Source organism: Diceros bicornis, chromosome X, assembly GCF_020826845.1.
Source record: "Diceros bicornis minor isolate mBicDic1 chromosome X, mDicBic1.mat.cur, whole genome shotgun sequence".
In the NCBI taxonomy this organism is placed as follows: domain Eukaryota; kingdom Metazoa; phylum Chordata; class Mammalia; order Perissodactyla; family Rhinocerotidae; genus Diceros; species Diceros bicornis.
Window position 1 is genome coordinate 12,109,337 of NC_080781.1, and position 22,818 is coordinate 12,132,154.

General features: G+C 37.6%; 1 protein-coding gene across 1 annotated transcript in view; it reads left to right on the top strand.

The window, feature by feature from the left end:
- Positions 1-238: 238 nt before the first annotated feature.
- The window catches only part of MOSPD2 (motile sperm domain containing 2), a 51,211-nt gene continuing 28,631 nt past the window's right edge, over positions 239-22,818 (top strand). Inside the window, exons 1-5 of the mRNA XM_058535466.1 lie at positions 239-312; positions 473-542; positions 17,101-17,256; positions 19,202-19,288; positions 21,005-21,159. Coding sequence (XP_058391449.1) covers positions 304-312; positions 473-542; positions 17,101-17,256; positions 19,202-19,288; positions 21,005-21,159 — 477 coding nt within the window. The 5' untranslated portion in view covers positions 239-303. The remainder of the gene's footprint in view (positions 313-472; positions 543-17,100; positions 17,257-19,201; positions 19,289-21,004; positions 21,160-22,818) is intronic.

Sequence of the window (22,818 nt, forward strand, 5' to 3'; positions counted from 1 at the left end):
GCTCTCTCACGCACCCGCGATCCCTTGGCGGGTGGGGCCGGGACGGGGACGGGTCTGCAGTACAGGGGACGTCGGGAGGCGGGGCACAAACGAGAAGCGAATGGGAGGCCAGGCTGATGGCCTGGTCCCGCCTCCAAGCCCAGGCGGCCGCATCGGATTGGGCAGCGTGGCGACGCTTCCGCCCGCCTTCCGGTGTCACGCGACCGCCTCCATCTCCCGCCCTTCTTTTTCTACCTTGGGGCCGGCCGGGCCGGTGTTGAGTGAGGTGTTTGGACGGCAGCTGTGGAAGTGGCAGCGGTGACCATGGCCGAGGTGAGGAGCCGACCGCACCGCTACCGGCAGCCCCCGCTCCTGGACCTGGAAGTCGCCTCTGAGGCCCAGGGGCCGCGCGCCTAGGTGCAGGCGGGCTGGTCTGAGGGGAAGCGGGATGGTGCGCTTGGTGTCTAAGCGTCTCTTCGTGTCTCCTTTCCAGTATCACGCCCAGAATAAAGCCAGGCTCATCTCTGAGATCCGACGGAGGTTCGAAGCTGAGTATGTGACAGGTGGGTACCGCGTTCTCGGCGTTGAGGCGGGTATGCGGTGAGTGTCCCCAACTTTGCTGGGATGTTTGCGGGTGTCTCTGTGGGAGGCTTTAGGGACCATTTCGACCCTCACAGGGACGGTGCCCTGCACATTTCCAAGGTTTTCTTCTCCGGAACCTGCCATGCACGCTGCTCCGATTGGGCAGGTGATGCGGCCGTTGCTTCCTTTAAAGGGTTAATGTAAGTTGGAAATCGGTGAGTTTCTAGCATCTCGAGTTTATGGAGCTTGGGGCACTTGTTAGGCCCACGGCACAGGTGACACTGTCCAGGCCACGGTTTCTCTACTGACCTTTCACCAGCGACAATGGAGAAAATGAACCTAGAAACTGCCGTAATACTATTCACGTGTACTTAATTGGGGATGCAAATTCCTTGGATATTTTGCCTAATTCCAGTTCATACAACCCAGCATGCCACCCACGGAGTAGGCCCTCCAGTGCTGGAACAAGTTTTTGTCTTTTCGTCCCACACTGTACCTAGCAAAATACTTGTGAGTCCAGAATCGATTTATTGGTTGAATATTTTGTGTCCAAATGTCACAGATACTTGACTTGTCCGACATTTAACTCATGATTTAATCCTTGTACAGTAGGTTTTTAAAACATGGAGGATAACTTATCATGAATATGGAATAAATATTCTAATCCTGGCCCTGCCACTTAATAGCTTACTTGTGTTTTCTGAGCTCTGTTTCCATAATTGTGAAATGAGACAATTAGGATTAAATGAAAGAGCATATGTCACACTGTCTGGCATGGGGTTAGCATATACTAGGCTCTCAATGAATATTTTGCCTTAATAGTCATTTTGCTTGCTGTGAAAGGAGTTAAGCTTCCATGTCTTGACTTCCGTGCTAAGCAGAGGTTCCCTGCAACTTTAGACTACCCTAGATTATATGTCAGTTGATGACCCAGAACGAGTAAGGAAATCCGTTCCAAATAACCTGGTCAGTAAATCTTTTCATCCCTCCCTGTCAATTTTCTTCACATCCCAGACTTTGCACCAGAGAGTTGCAAAAGCACTTAATTCACTTTTAGCCCAGAGATTTCATTTCTAATAATACAACTGGTTCCAGTAAAGAGATAATTCTAAAATTACTTTCTGTAGAAATGTAGCTCTTATAGCTACATGGTTTATAATATTTTAAAAAGTAACCCAGAACTTGACCTAATGAGCTAATGTCTCCCCAGTAGTCATTTACTTATGCCTAAGGGAGGAAGCAGAATATAGTCATAGAAATTTAGCAATAGACAAGATCTTAAAGGTCATCTTGGTCCAACCTTCTCATTTTTAAAATGAAGAAAGTAAGGTCTAGAGAGATTAAGTGGTTTGCTCAATATCCCTGGTGTTAGTGGCTAGGCCAGGACTGGTGCTCAGGTCTTCTGAATTTCACCATAGTAATCTTTTGGCAACACCATCATGTCGAATTAGATCACGTCACTCCCCAGTTTGAAATCCTTCAGCACCTTCCCACTGTGTTTAGAATAAAAATCCCAATTCTTCATGGTAGCCTACAGTGCAAGGCCATGCATACCCTAGCTCTTGCTCACCACTCCATCCTCATCTTTTATTACTCTCCTTGCTTAGTACAGATTTTACTATTGCCTACAGTAAGAAACGTATTATACGTTGCAATTTAGTACACACTCATGTGCATACACATAGTTCATTAAAGAATACTTATTCTGAAAACTATGACTCCCTGATGCAGTGACCCGCAAAATGGGCATCACAACCTACAAACGTGACCCAGTTTGAAAAACATAACCAGCCACACTGCCTCTTTTATGTTCTTCAAACAGACTGAGTCTGTTTCCATCTCGGGACCTTTCCACTACTCTCTGCCTGGAAGGCTCTTGCCCAGGTAGTGTGCATGGCTAGGTCCTTATTTTCTTTTTCATCTTGGTTTAAATGTATCTGAGAAGCCTTTGCTGATTATTAAATAGCCTCCTTGTCTTCTTTGTTTTGTCTCCTTTTCAGCTCTTACCATAACCTGTAATTATCTCGTTCATTTGTTTACTTGCTTATTGTTCATAACTCCAGTAGAATGTTTAGGGGTCTGGGGCAACCTGTGGACATTGAGGGCAGAGTCTGACTTGCCTCAGTATATCTACCACAGTTCTCGGTACACTCATTGAATGAATATAGCAATGCTTAAATACATACCTAGGGAGATTAGTCCAAGTCTGTAGTAAAAGCTGTCCTAACTGGCTCCCCTCCCCCACCAAAATCTGGCAAAGAACAGCCCTCAGACTGTTTCATAAGGACAAGAGTTATTTCAAAGTAAAGCACTGTATGGTATTAAGTATAGGGAGGGTTTTTTCCTTAAATATACACACTTGGGTATGTGTGAACGCACATGGGTGGGTTATCTGCACAGCTGTTGTAAATATTAATTTAACGCCTTGCATGGGAAAGGAAAATAAAAACCTTTGAAGACTTTCTCCCCTTAAAGTTTCAGTTGTTTCCTGAAATATAGCCTCAGGTAAGGGTAGAGTAGGAAAGTGGTAAAAAGGGTTTTTTGATTTGCCTGTGTTCTCTCTTTCAAGTTTACTTTTTAGAAGTTAACTCAGGTATTTAGAAATTAACTCAGGAACACCCACTTTCTTCTTCCGTCTTTCATTTCACCCTTTCTATTGTCATTAACAGTATTTTGTTTCAGAAGAAGCTTAAGGCAGACTTAAGCAAACGTGATTTTTTTAAAGGAAAATACTATTATCTGCAAGTATATCACTTTAAGCACTGGCTGTACTCCAAAAACTCTTTTGGAGGTAGGTTCTTGGGAATTCCAAGCACATTTTTGTTTCCGTAGGAATTATAGACAGATTCGTAGCTGGCAAAAAGGATAAAATACAAGTCCATAATTGTTTTATGCATTACTAATGGTGTTTTTTTCCTCATTGTTTCTGTGAGAAATTCCATACTGAGTCTCAAATGAGAAACATTTCCCATTCTCTCTTCTTCCTTCTTGTGGCCAAGGCAAGAGGTTAATCCCTTGTGACAATAATTTATTCAGTTCCTCAAATACTCATTATGTGCTTAATTCTGGGAAGCAGTGTGTCAATTTTAGAGAAGAGCTGAAGAAGGATAGAGCCCCTTCCTAACTACTGGAATCTAGAGAGACGTTAAAACAGAGCTAACTATTAAAATTAAGGCAAGTTGTATCAGCAGTAATAAGATTGTTAAATCATTTCTGTAGGAGTCAAAGACAAGGAAAAAATCACATCTGGTTGGGGTGACTGGGTTAGCATGGAGTTAGAAAAAACTTCATAGAAAAGGTGGTGTTTCTCATGAACTTTGGAAGATAGTAAAACTCAGCCAGATAGAGAATGTGATCCAGGTGGATCAAACGGTCTGAGCTGAGGCACTGAAGTGAGGAGGTGTGGGGCATGTTCAGGAAACCATAGGAAGTCTCCTTTGATGAGCCTTAGGGAGGGTAAGCACACTTGGCTAAAAACAGCTGGAATATTGGACACCAAAATGATGCGTTTGTACTTTAGTGAGTTCGGAGAGCTATTGGGAGGTTTGTGGGTCTTGTTATTTTAGGTTTGTTTTCTGACTTTAGAAGTATATGAATTCATTTAAATGAATTTGGATGATACCCAAAAAGTCTGAAGACTCTTCCATACACTCACCATCCAGAGATAGCTCTGCTAACAGTGGATGCATTTTTTCTGGTCTTTTGTTCTATACATTTAAAAAAACATTTAAAAGACAATTCTGTATGTAATTTTGTGTGTTACATTTTTTATTGACATCTTATTTCATATTTATGAAGTAAGCAACGTTTTACATTACAATTTAATATTCAGTTCTATAAATAAAAGATAATTTTCTTTTATTTTAAATAGTCCCTTTTTGGACATTCCAGTTTTTTGTTAATACATTTTTTTGTGCAATAGTTCAGATTATTTCCTTAAGATTCATGTCTAGAAGTAGAATTATTGGTTTTTAAGCGTGAATATTTTTGAGACACTTCACGTGTGCTAAACTTTCCTCTACAGAAGTCGCACCGAGATTCATTCCCACCAGCATGTGTGAAAGTGTTAGTCTCACCAGAGCCTTACCCATATTTAGTGTCATCATTTCTTAACTGATGGTTGTTTTAGTTTGCATTTGATTACTAGTGACAGTAAACTTGTTTTCATTTGTTTATATGCATTTGTAGTAAAAAAAAATTTTTTTTCATGAGTAGGCTTTTAAAATTGGTTTGGGCTTTTCTTATTTATGTCACTTTCCCTTTTTTCATTTTTTGAATGTATTCAAAATTACCCTTTGTGGTTTCTTCCACTGCTGTTAAGTTAAATTAATTTTCTCTCATCCAATAATTTTTTCTAGTCTTTTAATTTTTGTTTTGGTTTATTTTTTAATTTTGAAATATCTTTTATGTACAAAATATATAAAACATGAATAAAATAAACACGCATGTACTCACTACTCATCCAAAGAAATAGAATTCCGTCATTCATATTGTCAAATATAACTGTAATTGATTCCTTTTTATAGCTCTGTAGTAGTTAATGGAATGAAAATACCAGTTGATGGATTTGGGGTTGTTTTTTAGGTTTTGCTATTATGTACAGTGCTGGTATTAACATTCTTATACGTATCTGGTGCCTGGACTTTCTCTAGGGCAGTGGTTCTCAAAGTTTGTCCAGGAACTGTAGTTCCTTGAAACCATTTCAAGGAGCTCGAGAGGTCAAAACTGTTTGCATAATAACACTAAAACATCATTTTTCTTTTCGCTGTCATTCTGTCACAAGCATACAGTGGCATTTTCCAGAGGTTACATGGCGAGTGATAATGTCGTTGCTCTGATGGCTGATAGAATGTGTGCTTGTGTGTTCTCGTGTTTAAAATTTTTCTCAGTTTTGGGGCCGGCACGGTGGCACAGGCGGTTAAGTGTGCGCGCTCCACTGTGGCGGTGCCAGGTTCCCCATTTCCGATCCCCGGGGGCTCACTGCCATGCTGTGGCGGCATCCCATAAAAAGTAGAGGAAGATGGACGTGGATGTTAGCCCAGGGCCAGTCTTCCTCAGCAAAAAAAAGAGGAGGATTGGCAGATGTTAGCTCGGGCCGATCGTCCTCACAAAAAAAAAAAATTTCTCAGTTTTAATACCTAACACAGTAACTATTGATAAATATAACCCATATAAGCAAAAAAACTATTTAGAGGCCTCAGTTATTTTTAAGAGTATAAAAGGGATCCTGAGACCAAGAAGTTTGAGAACTGCTGCTCTAGAGTTTGTACCCAACAGTGAAATGGGTGGATCCTAAAATAGGCACATGTTCAAATTTACTAGGTAATCCCAAACTATTTCCCAAAGTGATTGTACCAGTTTTCATTTTAACCAGCAGTTTTTGAGTGTCCTTGTTTTTCTACACCCTAAAATTTGGCATTGTTAGTTTTTGTTTTTTAATTTTTGCCCATCTGATGGGGGTGTTGGGATATCTCATTGTGGTTTTAATTTGCATTTCTTTGATTACCAGTGAGATTAAGCATTTCCTCATATCTTTATGGGCCATTTGGTTTCTAATTCTGTGAAAATCACTTCCTCAGGCTGTTCTTGGCCCTTTGTTCCTCTGTATAAATTATAGGATCAGCTTATCGTGTTTCTGCAAAGAAACCGAAAACAACCTTTGTTGGGATTTTGAGTGGAGTTGTGTTAAATCAGAAAATCAATTTTAGGAGACTTGACATTGTCACGGTTGAGTCTTCCTATCCGAGAACCTGGTATATCTATCTGCTAAACTCTTCCTTATTGAAAGATTTATAATTGTCTCCATAAAGGTTAACCCACCTTTGTTAAATTTATTCTCAGACACTTTACGTGTTTTATTTTTGTGGTTTAAATGATATCTTTGAAGAATTTTTCTAAATGATTGTTGCTGGTTTATAGAAAGTACAATTGACTTTTTTACATTAATATTGAACCCAGGAACCTTACTAACTCTTTTTAATTTTGATAATTTATCTCTAAATTAGTTTGAGATTTCTGTGTAGACAATAATATCACCTTAAAATAGACAGTTTTCTTTCTACTTTTCCAATTCTTGCCACTTTAAATGCTTTTTACTTCACTCTGGCTGGAACCTTAAACACTGTTGAATCAAAGCAGTGATAAAAGCCTACTTGACTTATTCCTGGTCTTAGAAAGATAGCTCTGAACATGTCGCCAGTAAGTATGATCTCTGAGGATACCCTTTATCAAAATGAAGAAATTTCCTTCTATTCTTGCTAGTTTTGGTTTTTGTTTGTTGTTTTGTTCCTAGCAAAATTGGTGGTTGAATTTTACTAAATACATTTTCTTCATCTATTGAACACATTTATTGTATCTGATGAGATGTTCACTTGGTTTTTCTCTTTTAATCTGTTAATATGGCAGATTATATTAATCAGGTTTTTAAAATATATTGCTGTATTCAGTTAGCTGATATTTTGTTTAGGAGTTTTGAATCTATATTCACAAATTAGCCTGTAATTTTCCTTTCTTGTACTTTTTTTGTTTGTTTTTGACATCAAGATTGTGCAGCCTTCATAAAGTGAGTTAAGAGTGTTTCCTCTTTTCTATTCCCTGAAAGAAATGGTCATTGTGTAGTTCTAGCCTGGTTCCCCATATTCACCCCACCTTCAATTTGTTGTTGTTTTAGATATTAGTGTTTGTTTACTTACCATATATTTACTAGTGTCTCTTTACCATTCCTTTTTGAGTTTCAGATCTTGTATCTGGGATCATTATCATTTCATCTTAAGTATAACCTTTAGATTTTCCCTTGGTGGAGTCTTGGTGATAAACTCTTAGTTTTGACAATCTTTATTTTGTTGTCTTCTTTTTTTTAATTAAGCCATTAGCCTTGAGGAATGCCTTTATTTTATTAGGCTGAAGGAGACAAAGTAGTTAGAGAAGTAGAAGAACCAGGAAACTTTAGTATCTTAGATGATCTCAAAGAGGAGAATTTCAAGGACAAGAAGATCAGCAGTTAATGGAAGGAACCTCTGTAGGTAAAGGGTACATAAAACAGGGCTTGTCCTTATCAACTGCCCTCTCTGGAAAGGAACGGTGGAAGGAAAATGACATTTAAAGTGTACATATACTGTTGGATATTTTACGTAAGCTCTCTAGATTATGAACCACCCAAGGGATCAGCTCAGGCTTTATTCATCTTTGCATCTGCAATACTAGCTCTCTTTTGAGCTAGCATATGGTGGGTGATCATAAATTAGTCCTCATAACTAATGAGTCATGTATTATCTCCAAGAGAGGAAGCCTTTAAAAGATAGATAGGTAGGTAGGTAGACACTTGCATTTTCTTAAATTCTGCTCCATCTTTAATGTTCTCAAGATCAACCTTTTAAAGTTGTCGCGATCAGAATAAGAGGAAAAAATCTTAAGAGTTTATCAATTTTTGTCTTTATTACATACCTAAAAATATCAAGCCTTTGCTATAGAGAATATAAGATTGTACTTTACATGGAGACTCGCATAGTGAATTTGTGATGGGATAGAGAATTGGTAGACCTGCTTAGTTTGAATCTTTATTCTGAGTAATAACTTTTATCAGTACCTGGCAAATATTTTTTTTTGACTTATCTCTTTAAGTTGTTGATACGTATCCTTCATATATACTCATCCTGAATGTTTAGTGAGATATGCAACTTTAAAGAGTCTGTTACTAGAATACTGTCCCTTCTAGGATGTCAATTTGTTTTTAATCAATTGTCATTTGAAAAGCTTGCATGAGAAGGGTGGTCTGTTTACCAAATCTGTGTCCTCTTTCTTTTCTTCTTTTTTTTTTTTTGTGAGGAAGATCAACTCTGAGCTAACATCCATGCCAATTCTCCTCTTTTTGCTGAGGAAGACCAGCCCTGAGCTAACATCTGTGCCCATCTTCCTCCACTTTATATGGGACACCACCACAGCATGGCCTGACAAGCAGTGCATCGGTGCGGGCCCGGGATCCGAACCCGGGCCGCCAGCAGTGGAGTGTGCACACTTAACAGCTATGCCACGGGGCCGGCCCTGTGTCCTCTTGATAGTAGAGAACATAAATGATTTTTTCATTACTGAAAATTTAATCTCTAACAAGAATTTTGGTTTGATTAGATCGCTAGGAGATGGAGTAGAATTCACAGAAATTACTAAATGTTTTTTTTTCCCCTGCAGCCGTTTTGTAAGGAATGGGAGGACAAAAAAATTGCTACATTTCACTCCAAACAATTTTTAGCTGAATTTGTGTTGACTATTATAGAGATTTGGCATATATGTATAGAACTTTTTTGATATTAGTTACTTTGTATTTACTAGTTGGGCCCTGATTTACAGAGGTTTTCTTTTCCCTTTGTACTGCTATATATTTACAACTGACATAGGACATTCATAGACAATTTTTAAGTTTTTACATAAGCAGTTACTCTATACCCAGATCATTTGAGGAAAAAAAGCAGATAAAAATACGTCAGAGAAAATAAAAGACATGAGAAACCCTATATACATTTAATAGGACTTCCAGAATGAAAAAATAGAGACGATGCTATTTGAAGATATAATAGTTGACAGTTTTTCGGAATTTATAAAAGACATCAAATCCTTAGATTAAAGAAGCATAACAAGATCTGAGCATCATAAAGGAAAAGAAGTCAATCCCTAGGCATATCATAGTGAAACTGAAAACACCAAGGACAAAAAATCTAACAACCAGAGAGAAGTGACAGATTATCTACAAAGGGACAAAAATCAGATTGATACTTCATTTCTTATCAGCAACAGTTAATGCCAGGAAACAGTGAATTAATTTTCTAAAAGCGCTAAGGAAAATAACTGCCCATTTAGAATATTTAGTCAAAAGTGCAAGTAAAATTTTTTCAGGCATGTAAAGATTGACAGTCCGTCGCTAATAAGAAAAGCTACTAGACTACTTCACTAATAAATAAATAGAACCCGGAAGGAAGCAGAAGTATCAAGAAACAATTAAAAGCAAAGAAAGAATAGGCAAATTAGTAAAGAAAAAATTAATGATGATAGTAAAAAAAAATAACAATGATAATAGGAATGGGGAAATTGGAGGTAAAACATTATAAGGACTTGTATTGTTTAGAAGGAGGATAGAGATATTAACTGTAGATTTTGTTGATTAAGTGTGAATATTTAAAATAAGGGTAACCACTGAGAGACAGAAATAAAATATTTAATTTCCAAACCAGTGGAGGAATGAAAAGGGGAATGAGAAAATGTCATCTCTCCAGCAGGAAACAGGAAAGGAGAAAAATAACAGCATGGTAACTAGAAAACACAGAATAAGACAGCAGAAATAATCCCAACTTGATCAATAGTTACCACAAATATGAATAGATTTATATTTATTATCAGAGTAGATTTTAAAAATTTTAATTGCGTACTGCCTACAAGAGACTAACCTAAAATAAATTAATGTAGAAAGGTTAAAAATAAAGAGATGGAAAAAGGTATACAAGACAAACACTAACCAAAAGTAATCCTGTGATGGCTACACTTTTGTTAGACAAAATATTATTTAGCGTGAAAAAACATTAATACATTTAAAAAGTGATACTACTAGTGATAAAAGGAACCCTAAAAAGGAATAACAGTTAGGAACTAACAATATAAAAAAGTATCTAACAGTATAACCTTAAAATACATAAAGCAAAAGCTCCCAGAATTACAAGGAAAACTCAAGAAATCCACAAACATGTTGAATGATTTTAACAAACCTCTTTCAGAAATACACAGAACAAGCAGGCAAGAAATCCTTAAGATTTTAGGTTTTTAACACAAATGAACGAAGTTGATCATAGATATACACGTCCGTGTGTGTACGTATGAGTATGTAGACTTTTCTACCCAACAAATAGAGAATATACACTGTAGAATATGTTATTTGTGCTCTTGGAGCTTTTGCAAACATTCACCGCATATTAAGTCATAGAGGAAGTCTCAGAAATTCCAAAGCAGCTGGATCATACAGACCATGTTCTCACACCATTAAGCAACTAACTTAGAAGTCACATAAACAAGGTACTTAAAAATGAATCAAATGTTAGGAAACTAAAATAACACATTTCTAAATAACCCAGGGGTTCACAACTTCCCAGCAATGTGTGCAGTTCTTACTTCTGCTAAATAACCCTTGGGTTAAAGAGGATATCACAATGGAAATTACAAAATACTTAAAGCTGAGCAACAACATATCTATGGTCTTACATTCGTTCATGAGAAAACAAGGCCCAAATAATCAGCTAAAGATTCAATTCAAGGAGCTACAAAATGAACACAAGTAAATACAGAGAAAGTAGAAGGAAGGAAATAAGAGCAGATATTCATGGTATAGGGAAAAGAGATAGTAGATATAATAAACATAAGCTGGTTTTTGAAAGGGCTGGTTAAAATAGACAAATCTAGGATGAGTGATTAATAAGAAAGGGAAAAGACAAAGACACTAGGAACAAAAAGCGGATATAATTATACATGTGGTAGAGATTTAAAAATCGTAAGAGAATACAATGATCAGCTTTATCACAGTAAGTTAGAAAACAGATTAAGTGGAAAACTTTCTGGAGAAAAGGAAAGTAATCCCAAATTGTCTAAATGAAAAGTAAAAAACCTAAATAAATCAATGACTATTAAAGAAATTGAATTGGTGGTCATAGATCTCTACCACTCTCCCTGCCTTGCCGTCACAAGGACACACATGAACACATAAGGCCCAGGAATGCAAAGATGATTCATAATCAGAAAATGCAGCAAAGGAATTTACCACATTAACAAAATGCTTCTCAATGAAATTTTTGAATAGGTACAGTAGTTCAGCGATCAAAACTACATAAAAAGGTAAACATTGACGAGTGTCTGTTGTCTCTTATGCCTCTTACTCCCTTCTCCTCTTCCCTCTTTAGGTAACCATATTTGTTTTCTGTTTCTTTTTCTATATTTGTTTAAACAAATACAAATATATGCATTAACAAAATTAAATGAGGGGAAATGTTTATTTCAATAGAGACAGAAACCACACTGGCTATAATTCAACTTCATGAAAAGCAAACAAAACTTTTAGCAAACAAGGAAAACTTTCTTAACTCTAAGTGTATCTTCTAAAAACCTACAGTAAATGTCATGTGTTTAATTGTGAAACTTCAAAATAATTCCCATAAAGTCAGGAAAAAAACAATGATCTCTACTATTATTTCTGTAATTCTACAGTACATAAAATAACCCAGTTATCAATTTGGCAAGGAAAACAAGAGGTATAAGGTTTGCCAATCTTGTCATTATTGGCTCATGATAGCAACACAGAAATCTCTAAACTGCCTAATAATCTAATAAAAGAAATGTATGACTTTTTTTCTTTTATGGAGAAAATTATAAAATGTCATTAGAGAACGTGGAGAGAAGACCTGAATAGATAAATGGAGAGATATATTATCTAAGATGTTATATCCCTCACATAGCCAACATATGAATCCAGCTCTTGAAGGATAGGAGGTGAGGCAGACAGCACCTCCCCTCTCTACAACAGACCAGAGGTCAGCGAAGTCCTGTTTCTGTACAGCCCTTGATCCAAGAATGGTTTTTGTATTTTTAAAGGGTTGCTAAAAAAACAAACAACAAAATAAAGAAGAGTCAGCAACGGAGGTCCTATGTGGCCTTCAAAGTCTAACATTTAGATATTTACCATCTGGCCCTTTATAGAAAAAGTTTGCCAACCCCTGTAATAGACCAGTGGTTCTCAAAGTGTGGTCCCTGGACCAACAGCGACAGCATCTTGTGGGAACTTGTTACAAATTCAGATTCTCGGATCCCACACATGAATTAGACACCCTAGAGGTAAGGCCCAGTAATCCCTGTTTTAACAAGCCCTCCTAGTGATTCTGATAGGTGCTGAAGTTTGAGAATCACTGCTGTAGGCCAATGGCTTAATCCATTGTAAAAGATCACCTGCCTCTCAATCAATCACCGAACAACTTCACAGGAAAGTGGCGATTCAGGATAGGTTGTGGCCAACTAGCAGAGGATGCCCTTAAGGGAATACTTTGTTACCTCAGCATGATCACTCCCATTGTTGACATTTACACAGTCCAGCCAATAGCAGTGGTTCATCCAATACAAATGCTCTTCCCGGGCCCTACTAGGATTTGAAGTGGATCAACGCTCAGAGTCCTGGAGATGTAAGAGATCCTAAGAGGTTTTAAACTACTATAATGTTTTACGGTTGTATATTTGCTGCTTTTGAACATTATAACACCCAGTTAATGACTATTCTCTAGTTTTCATTATCAGAATACTTTTGTATTTTTTCAATTTTTATCTGAATTTTAGGCGCATTTATAATAACTATAATATACTTCCAAGATTTTCTCAACTGATTGATTAATAGGTCAGTTAGAATTTAGTCTTCTGTTCATGGGTAGCATTCTACCTTATGTTAATAAAAATTCATTTGTATAATGTTTAGAATTTTCAGTGTCTTTGATCTTCATAAGACTGTGGGTAGGCAGACCTTATCTTCATTTTTACAGAAAAGAAAATCAGGCCCAGAGTGACTTGCTCAGTCTCCCTATACATAGTTAGTAGCATGGGTCTTCTGATTCCATCATTCTGACCTGTATCCTGAATTTGGCTAGAAATTTTTTCATATTTGTTAACCTTAAAATACAGTTTCTGACCTGTTGGTAATTTCACCAGCCAACAAGTACAGGAGAGAAAAAGAAAAGTTAGTGGAATTCACTGTTTTATGAGTAAGAACTGTATTCTCTTTATCTTGCAACATTTGAAATTTTTAAAAAGTGTATATGTGAAAGACAGTGTGAAGGCTGTGAGAGTTGAAAAGCTGAGAGAGAGAAGTCATCTTTACCCTGGAGCGTTCAGTACTGTCTGTCCCAGAGGTGAATCACTATTGCCATTTATCTTTAGTTCTTTCTCTGCCAAATTATGAAATTTATAATTTGTTTGGTGGCAATACAATCTATAAATATAAGACCAATTTACTGAGCAAAATTCATATAAGAAGAGGTAAATAGCAGAAAGAGGCAATGAACCATAGGTGTGCTGATAGTTCATTGTTTCTTAATGAAGCAGTGGCTGAAATGAGCTTTGAGCTATTTTGAAGAAATGTAAAGATGAGGCCTAAAAATCCACCACTTGAGGGCCAGCCCCCGTAGCCTAGGGATCAAGTTCGGCCCGCTCCGCTTTGGTGGCCTGAGTTCAGTTCCTGGGCGCAGACCTACATCACTTGTCTGTCAGTGGCCATGCTGTGGCGGTGGCTCACATACAAAAAGAGGAAGATTGACAACAGATGTTAGCCCAAGGCGAATCTTCTTCAACAACAACATAAGGAAAGAAAGAAAGAAGTAAAGAAATCAATCAGTCCACCACTTGGGATTCATGTTGGTTCGTGATGACATTTCCACTGGTCCACAGCAAGATGAATGTAATAAGGACAATGTACTATAGAGTGTATACATATGCATACATATCTATGTATAAAACTAATCTATTGTCTCTGTGCTTTAATCATTGAGAGGTCAAGTTTTTCAAAATGATGTCCTGAGTCAGTGTGTGTGGTGGGGGGGGATACGTGTGCACATACGTGTTTTGCTATCTTCAGATACCTTTTGAGTGTACATCTTTAGCTTCTTCCTGTAACATCTGGACTTACCAAAGGACTGGTTTCCTGAAAACTCCCTAACACTTGAGAGTGCAGTTGTCTGGGGGCTGTGTCTGAAAGCAGCATGTTGTGTTGTTATAAGCACAGTTATTGTTGCCCTTGGCCTTGTGGTCCCAGGCCAAGTTTTCCTTACCTTGAATGCTCAGTTGAGTTTCTGTTTCTCTCTCTGTCTTGTCTCTCTCTCCACCTCTACACTCGTCAGTCCTCTTTGTCCTCTTCTGCCCTCACTTTTCTGCTGCCTCTGTCCCTCCTCCCCTACATGACCCCCTCCCCAATCCGCTCCTTCTCTGTCTTTTCCACCCTCTCTTTTTTCATTTCTATCTGTCATGGGGCAAATGTTTAACAACAGGCATTTCATATGTAAGTACATGTTCTATTAATAACAATAATTAATCATTTTAATATAAATGGAGATTTCTGATTTCAAAGATCTGCATCCATAAGAGCTATCTAAGAGCAGTTGGCTTTAAATTTCTTAGTAATGGGCACTGTCTTTTTTATGGTATTCCTAGTGGTAATACCAGCAGTGGTAGTAATAATGATAATAACAATTAATGTTTTATTATTATTATGGCTAATCTTTATCGAGTTTTTACCACTTGTTACATATTGTTCTAGGTAAGCGGTTCTCAAGAGTTTAGTCTGCTGACCCTTGAGGATGCCCAGGACTCTTTTCAGGAGCCTGTGAGGTCAAAACTATTTTCATAATAATACTAAGAAGCCATTTGCCTTTTTCACTGTGTTGACATTTGCACTGATTACACAGAAGCAATTGTGGGTAGAACTGCTGGCTCCTCAGCCCGAATCAAGGCTAGTGGTGATTGTGGTCTTCACTGTCGGCACTCTCAATAAACAAAAAAACCCACAAGCCAATTTTATTTTAGAAAGCCCCTGATGAAGCAGCAAATTTTATTAAATCTTGACCCTTGAGTATGTGTCTTTTTAATGTTTTATGTGACAAAATTGGAAAGGGTGCATTAAACACTTCTGCCTGTTTGAGTTGCCAGCTGAATTAGTCTCATTTTCATGGACCACCCTTTTTATTTGAAAGAACAGCTGGCAGGTAAACTATGGTTATTCCGACTGGGTGTTTGGTAGAAATTGTTCTGGAAATGAAGTCAGCCTATACTTTCAAGGAAAACACTGTATTGGTCCAGTGGAGAGGACTGTCCAGTGGCCAAACTGGATGGTGCTTCTTGAGACAGGTGCTCCAAGGGGTCCTCTTGATGCTAAACAGTATAAACTCTTTTATATCCGACTTGTGTTTATAAATTATAATTAAAGAAAAATTGTACTTTGAATACTAATGAATTTTCAAATAGCAGATATAAAAAAACTTTCCAAAGTTTACCTACTACAGAACCACTCATACATGTATAAATTAGAAAAAATAGAGCCCAGATATTGAAAGCCATATCCATGGTAACACCCTACAAATGCATGATTTATGGCCAATCTTATATTTTATAGTGCTTTAAACTTGCAAGTAGTTTCATATATACATTTTTATCTGATCCTCACACAACCCTGTGATTATCTAAAGCAGCTTAAAGATAAGGAAATTGAGACTCAAGGAAGATCACTCTCTGAATGCACTTTATATTTTCCTGCCCTTTCAGCTGTTATCTCTGAGGGCCTGAAATAAGGCAGAGAAAATGGAGAGGAGAGAGAATCTATAAAACTTTGCAGCTACCTAGATCCAAAAAAAAAAAAAAAAATTAGAGATGAAGGAGCCAGGGAATTTCCTGAAGTTTTTTGTGTGGGCCCCTGAGAGGGTGGAGAGTACCATTAACCGAGAAAATAAAAATAGAGAAAGAACAGATTTAGTCAGCAAATGTTTCCCAAAGGCCTTTTCATTGGCACTACTATAATTTGCTTTGGGGGATAGACTGTGCTGTTACGGTCTCTATATGGGAAAATATAGCATGCATGCCGGTTACTTTGATTCAAGGGGAAAAGTGCTAAGTGCCTTAAGAGAGGCTTAGTTCAAGTCCTATAGCTGTTCACAGGAGGGAAGGAATTACTTCTGGGCTCAGGGAAAATTTTATGGAAGAGGAAGAATTTGAAAGGAATCTTGCAGAATGGTAGAATTTGGATGTGCGTGCAGAGGTGGTTGTTGAGGAGACAAGGAAAGTTCAGTTACAGAAAAATAGAGCAAGATGTGGAAGGAGGAATATCAGGTATAGAGGTTGGCAAGAACATAGCATGTGTGTAGGTGGATAATGAGAAATTATTATTGGAAACAATTATTCCAATAAATTATGGGAAATGTTAAGTGCTGCGTACATGGTCAGTTTTTCACTTTGTATTTAGTTCATTTTTTTAAGTGATACTTGCCAAACAAATGTCTTTTTAAGTACAATTTAGTTCTTTCTTTACGTATAAAATTTCATTTTTCATTGACTAGGGTATGGATTTCAATTTCAGATAACATAATTGATCTTCCCAGATGCTGGTTTGTAGTTTTAGAGAGGGTCATGCGAAATATTTTACTATGGTCTTATTTTTTAAATCTACGGTCGCTTATTTATTTATTTATTTTTGTTTATTGCAGTAACATTGGTTTATGACATTGTATAAATTTCAGGTGTACATCATTATACTTATATTTACGGTGGCTTGTTTAAAGTAAACCTGCAATCTTTAGATAACTTTATTCTCCTCACACTTAGAAATTGCAGTCCTTTAAATTGCACTTTCATCTGAGCTGGATCCCTGTGTCTGTCTTTAAATAGCTTAGCTTTGTTTTCCAGGTCTTTCTTCTCTTTTGGCATTAGTGTTTGTTATTATTCACTACAGAATTTGTCTGACTTGGATATTTGTTATCGTTTTTCCCCTAGATAAATCAGATAAATATGATCCACGTGATGTTGAAAGGCTACAACAAGATGATAACTGGGTTGAAAGTTACTTATCTTGGAGACATAATCTTATAGATGAAACACTGAAGATGCTTGATGAGAGTTTTCAGTGGAGGAAAGAAATGGCTGTCAACGGTAAGCTTTTGAGTTTAACCTTGACAGTATACTATCCTCTGCCTAAAAGTTACTGTTTTGCATTTATCTAATAGTATATTTGCAAATATTCTTGGCAATCATCATAAACACCAGAATATAATGTTTTATAAACACCAGAATATAATGTTTTATAAAGACCCAGTTACACTTTGAAAGAAACATCTTATGAATAAGTCTTGAAAGTGGTATAATTCATAAGGAAATCAGATCACCAGGGAGCAGAATCACACTCAGATTCTTCACTCACAGCAGAGTCTCCTAATCTGTGCTTGTTTAGTTTGGTACCATTAAACAATAGCAAGATAGCATCTTCACTACTAGGCCTGGAGATAAGGAGATGATATTATTTGCCTGTTTTTCTCAGTTGGTGCCTTATGTCGTTCTCTATCCCCAGAGTTCCTTGTGCTAATAGCTGCTCCATATAGAATTACTAAATGAATGGGGATCCCTAAAAAAAGCAATCTTATCCCCAAGGATGCCTATGACAGTCTTCTCTTAACTTCTTGATTTCAAGGCCAAATTCTAGATTGAAATTTCCCCCCAAAATGAGTTTTAAATCTTAGAGGAGGTTTTGTAATAGTCTTCAAGTGTATGAAGAAGCCTTCATAGGAAAGGTTACCCATTATCTCTCTCCTCCTAAAGGTTTAACGGGAAGAAACTGTCATAACTACTGGTTTTGATGAAGTATAAAGAAGGATTTCCTGACCTTGAGGATTAAAACTCTGGAGTGACTGAGTCTGGAGACTTATTACAAAATAGTCAACAAATAAATTGAGGGAAGATACTCTCCCCCAGTCTTCATACTTGTAGAAGGAATCCATCAGAAGGAGAGTATTTAAAAAATAATTTGATGGGGCCGGCCTGGTGGCATAGCAGTTAAGTTCGCGTGCTCTGCTTCGGTGGCCCAGGGTTCTCGGGTTCGGATCCCAGGCATGGACTGACGCACCGCTTGTCAAGCCGTGCTGTGGTGGCGTCCCATGTAAAGTGGAGGAGGATGGGCACAGATGTTAGCCCAGGGCCAGTATTCCTCAGCAAGAAGAGGATTGGCAACGGATGTTAGCTCAGGGCTAATCTTCCTCACACACAAAAAATAATAATAACAATTTGATTGGAAATGTAAAATCTGTAGGTAATTTCAGCAAACAGTGACGCATTTATTAATCAAAGAAATATAAATCTGATATTTCTAAGTCATTTAAGTACAGAATAAACTTATAAACTCAACAATAGGTTTTTCTTACATAAAATTGCTGGTTTATAGTGGCGAACAAGCAGAGATATGATAAAAGGTAGGTGGGAAAAGATAAATCTTTGAAAGTTCTCAGAGAATTACGTGAGTGAAACAAGAAGCCTTGGCATTTGCTGCCTTGCTCTGTTGGTTCTCAGCCTCACTAGAGACTGGGCAGGCCCTTTTCTGTTCCTCCTGCTAAAGGATCTAGCATTTTTCTTGAAATATTTTCCGCTTGCCCCAAGATTATAAAATGTATTAGACTCTACTGAATGTCAAACTTTGTAGAAAAATCGTATTTTACTAGAGAAACCATAGTGATTTTTTTCATCAATTCTGAGGCTGTAATATGGGTCTTTACTGGCATGTTCTCTTGAAATTGTCCAATAGTGATAATATTTGTTTGCAAGTGGTTATGTGAAGCACAACTAGAACATGGAAATGTGTCCACATAGCAATGGCTGACATGTAAAGAGAAGTGGGTTTTTTCCATTTCTCTCATCCATGTCTTTATGTAGTTTGTTTACTTAGTAAGAAACACCATTTTTATTGCCAGAGGTTCTTTCCAGATGTTTGAATAAGCTGTATCTTTTTTTCTATCAGAAATACTATATGACATTAATCTTTACATTGTTAAGTTTTCTTTTTAAAAGGCCCCTAAGTTACAATTACTCATCAAAGTTTATCACTTTTTAGACCTGACTGAATCATCCATTCCCAGATGGTTATTGGAAATTGGTGGTATTTATCTCCATGGTTATGACAAAGAAGGCAACAAGTTGTGTAAGTATATTTACTTTATGTACTGGCTTTTCAAGATTTTGAGATGTAGTTATCTATCGCTACTGAATTAATGATAGGCAGAGCTTTCTCCATATGTACCACACATCAAGTTTCCAACAATTGAGAATTGTTAGGGCCATCTTGACCGAGTGTCAGATACTTAGTTGTACATACTGCTTGCATTGTAATGAAGTAGGCAGTAAAGGCAAATGCCACATCCTGTAATACAGCCAAAATAATGTAATTCAGAGTCATCGTCATCTTTCTAATTTACTGATATTAAAATTCAACCCAGTATTTTTATGGAAAATCTTTTTGACAGTTGCTCACGGTTGCTAAATGGCCTTTTTTCTTTTTAAGTTTCCCACAGTCGTCTCCTGTTAGTTTCTTCCTTAATCTGTGTGATAGCAGGAGGGACAGTCACAATCATCCCTGCTGTCCCGGGGACGCCCTTGTTACTCCTCCCCCTTGCCCCAAATCCAGCTTGGTTTGTACCAGGGCTGGGACTTGGCAGGAGTGTCAGAGCCCGGTCCTGAGCAGATATCCTGCCGAGGCAGTTTCCTGCACTGTCAGTGCCTGCCTTGCTGCCCTCTGTGTGGCCTGTGGTCTGTTCCTGTCCTAACAGTACTCTCTCAGAATTTTCCTCTTATTGCCAGCTCCTCCTTCTCAATAATCTTTTCTTGTTTCTCTTATTCCATCTGTCCTTTTCATGGGCTTTCCAGGCTTCATTCCTTTCTTGGACTCTTGCTTTCCAGCTGATACAGTCTCCTTGGGTGATCTCAAGTACCTTGGTACCTTCAGATCCCCCCCACAAACAGTGGTGACCCCACATCATCCTCAGGCCACGTGCACATACATACCCAGCTACTCACTGAGTGGTGCCACTGGACTGATTGCCAGCTGCCTTCAACACAACACACAGCTGAACCGTGTCCCACCACCTGCCCTCCCATACTGCCTGGCTCAGGCCCACAACCATCGGCTCATTCCTCTGACATAGCTTCACTTTAGCCCCTTCTCTGTTTTCACCTGCACTTCCTTGGTTCAGTCCCTAACTACCCCCGTGCCCCGAGAGCCTTCCCAGGACATAGCCTGTCGGGTTTCCTTCTCTGCCCTGCTTCTTCCAGTCTCCCCTCTGTGCTGCTGCCAAGAGATGTTTTAAATAGGAAAATCAAACACCTTAGCATTTCACTCAGAGTCCTTCAAGCCCAGCCCTGTCTCTCTATTTAGCTTCTCCTCTCACCACTTGTCTCATTTTGTCTTTGCTACCACCACTTTGAACAGTTTGCCGTGCTCCACCCACATGCACGACAACCGCTCAGGCCTCCGTCATGCCTCTGTCTGGGCTGTTCCTCTGGATGGCACATTTTCTCTAGTGCTTCACAGATCAGTGGCTTTTGTTTTTGTTAAGCACAGTGAAGAGTACTTTTGAGGTAATTGCCAAATATTGTCTGTTCACCTGTCTTTTCTTTTCCCCCTTACTTATTAGTGAAGTTTGTTTATTTCCTAAGGGGGAAAATCATAGTTTACCTTTCTGCTACTCTTTAAGGTTCCCAAGTACACGCCATTTCTTATTTCAAAGAAGGAAGAGATGTTTTTAATCTGAGAAACAAAGTGAATTGTAAATGAAGAAAAATGTGAAGGGAAAGGAATGATATAATATATGTATAAAATAATATTATAATGCTATAAATATTTTTCTTATTTTTGGATAAGTCTGGATCAGGGTGAAGTATCATGTAAAAGACCATAAAACCATATTGGACAAAAAGAAGCTTATTGCATTCTGGTTGGAACGTTATGCTAAAAGAGAAAATGGAAAACCTGTAACAGTGATGTTTGACCTGTCAGAAACTGGAATAAATAGCATAGTAAGCATTTTTCTTTGTATCATTGTTTGTCATGGTGTTCTCCCTCTCTCCTGTCCTCCCTGCCACCCCTCCCCCCAACCAAATATTGCTATAAAATTGAGCTAACCGAGTTATGTTTGGGGTTTATTTTTTTACCCCTGCATTGTGAGTGAAGCCAAACATGGGGTGGGATTTGCAAGGAAATAAATTTGTTTCAGTATTTGGCATCGAACCTGTAGATTCCCTAGAAATGTTCCTTGTCTAATACACAGGATATAGAGATAGGAAGTTGAGGCTGGCAGGGTCAGGTAGAGTGGTAACAGTGAACTTTTCTGTCAGAACCAATATCCTATAGCACCTAACCCTGTGCCTGGCAGAGTAATACATTCAATAAACGTTGAGTAAAGTAATGTATGCTCTCTGTTGTACCATTAGATTCATACCACGTTTTGTGATTGAGAGATGTTCACTTGAGTTTTGCATCATCAGCAACTTTTGTTGGTTTTTTTTTTGTTTGCTTGTTTGAATTTGTTTTTTTGTTTAATTTGGTTAGCTTTGGAAACTAGTTTCCTTCGGATGATTTTGCCAAGCTTAAAAAATAAGTAAAACCTGCTAGTCTTTAATTTGGGCCCTTGTGACCTTAGTGGTAACTACAAACCCTTCAGCAGCATGGGGGTCTGTTGGCACATCTATTAGAACTATTGTCTCTTATATTCAAACCTTGGCTAATTCTGACAGCAGTGAAGTGGCATTCACACACCTGCCTGGGACAGTGTTGAAACCTTTTCGAAAATTCACTTGGCAAAGCATGTTAAGAACCTTAAAGTGTTCGTATTCATACTCTTTGTTTGGTAACTAACTTCTGGAAATCTATTCTAAAGGAATAATCCTGAGTCAGAAACAGCATTGTACACCAGAATGTTTTTTCAGGGTGTCATTTAAAATAATGAAAAATTAGAAAAAATGTAAATGTCAACACAGAGAAATAGTAAATTATAGTGTATCTAATTGATGGAGTATGTGTAGCTATGTAAAATGGTATTTATAAAGAATTTGTAGTTATATTGGAGAATACCTTTTTTTTAAATGAATAATGAAAAAGGTGACAGGATTACATCATAGTGATACCTAGCCCCCAAAAAAGGAAACCTTAGACATTAAAAAAAACACAAAAAACAGGCTAGGGAGAGCTGCTAGAGACAACAAGAGTATTTTTGGATGGTGGAACCATAGATTTTTTTTTTTCATCTTTCTGTATCTCTATTTATGTTTTAAGAGTCCATTGCCCTGGATTTTTTCAATCTAGTTTCCATGTCAGTGAGTTTTAGATTACAGAGTAAATCCTTTTATACCCAAAATCTAAATCAAAATGCCTAGATAAATAAATATTCCATAAAAATAAATCATAATTCTGTTATCCTTTGTGTATGATAGTTTTCTAATTATTAATCCAGAATCATGCAAAATAAATGTTAATGTTTTTTATTGCCAAATATAGAGGCTAGGAATTGACTTGAGCTGATTCTTTTCAAGCTACTTATGTGCTATCACAGTATCTTTAATTTATAAATAAAGTTTATTTGCATTAATCATTATTAATGTTTTAAAATACCCGAATCTTACTGAATTATTTTTATATATGACCCTTTCATGATTCACAAAGGATTTAAGTTGGCTTAT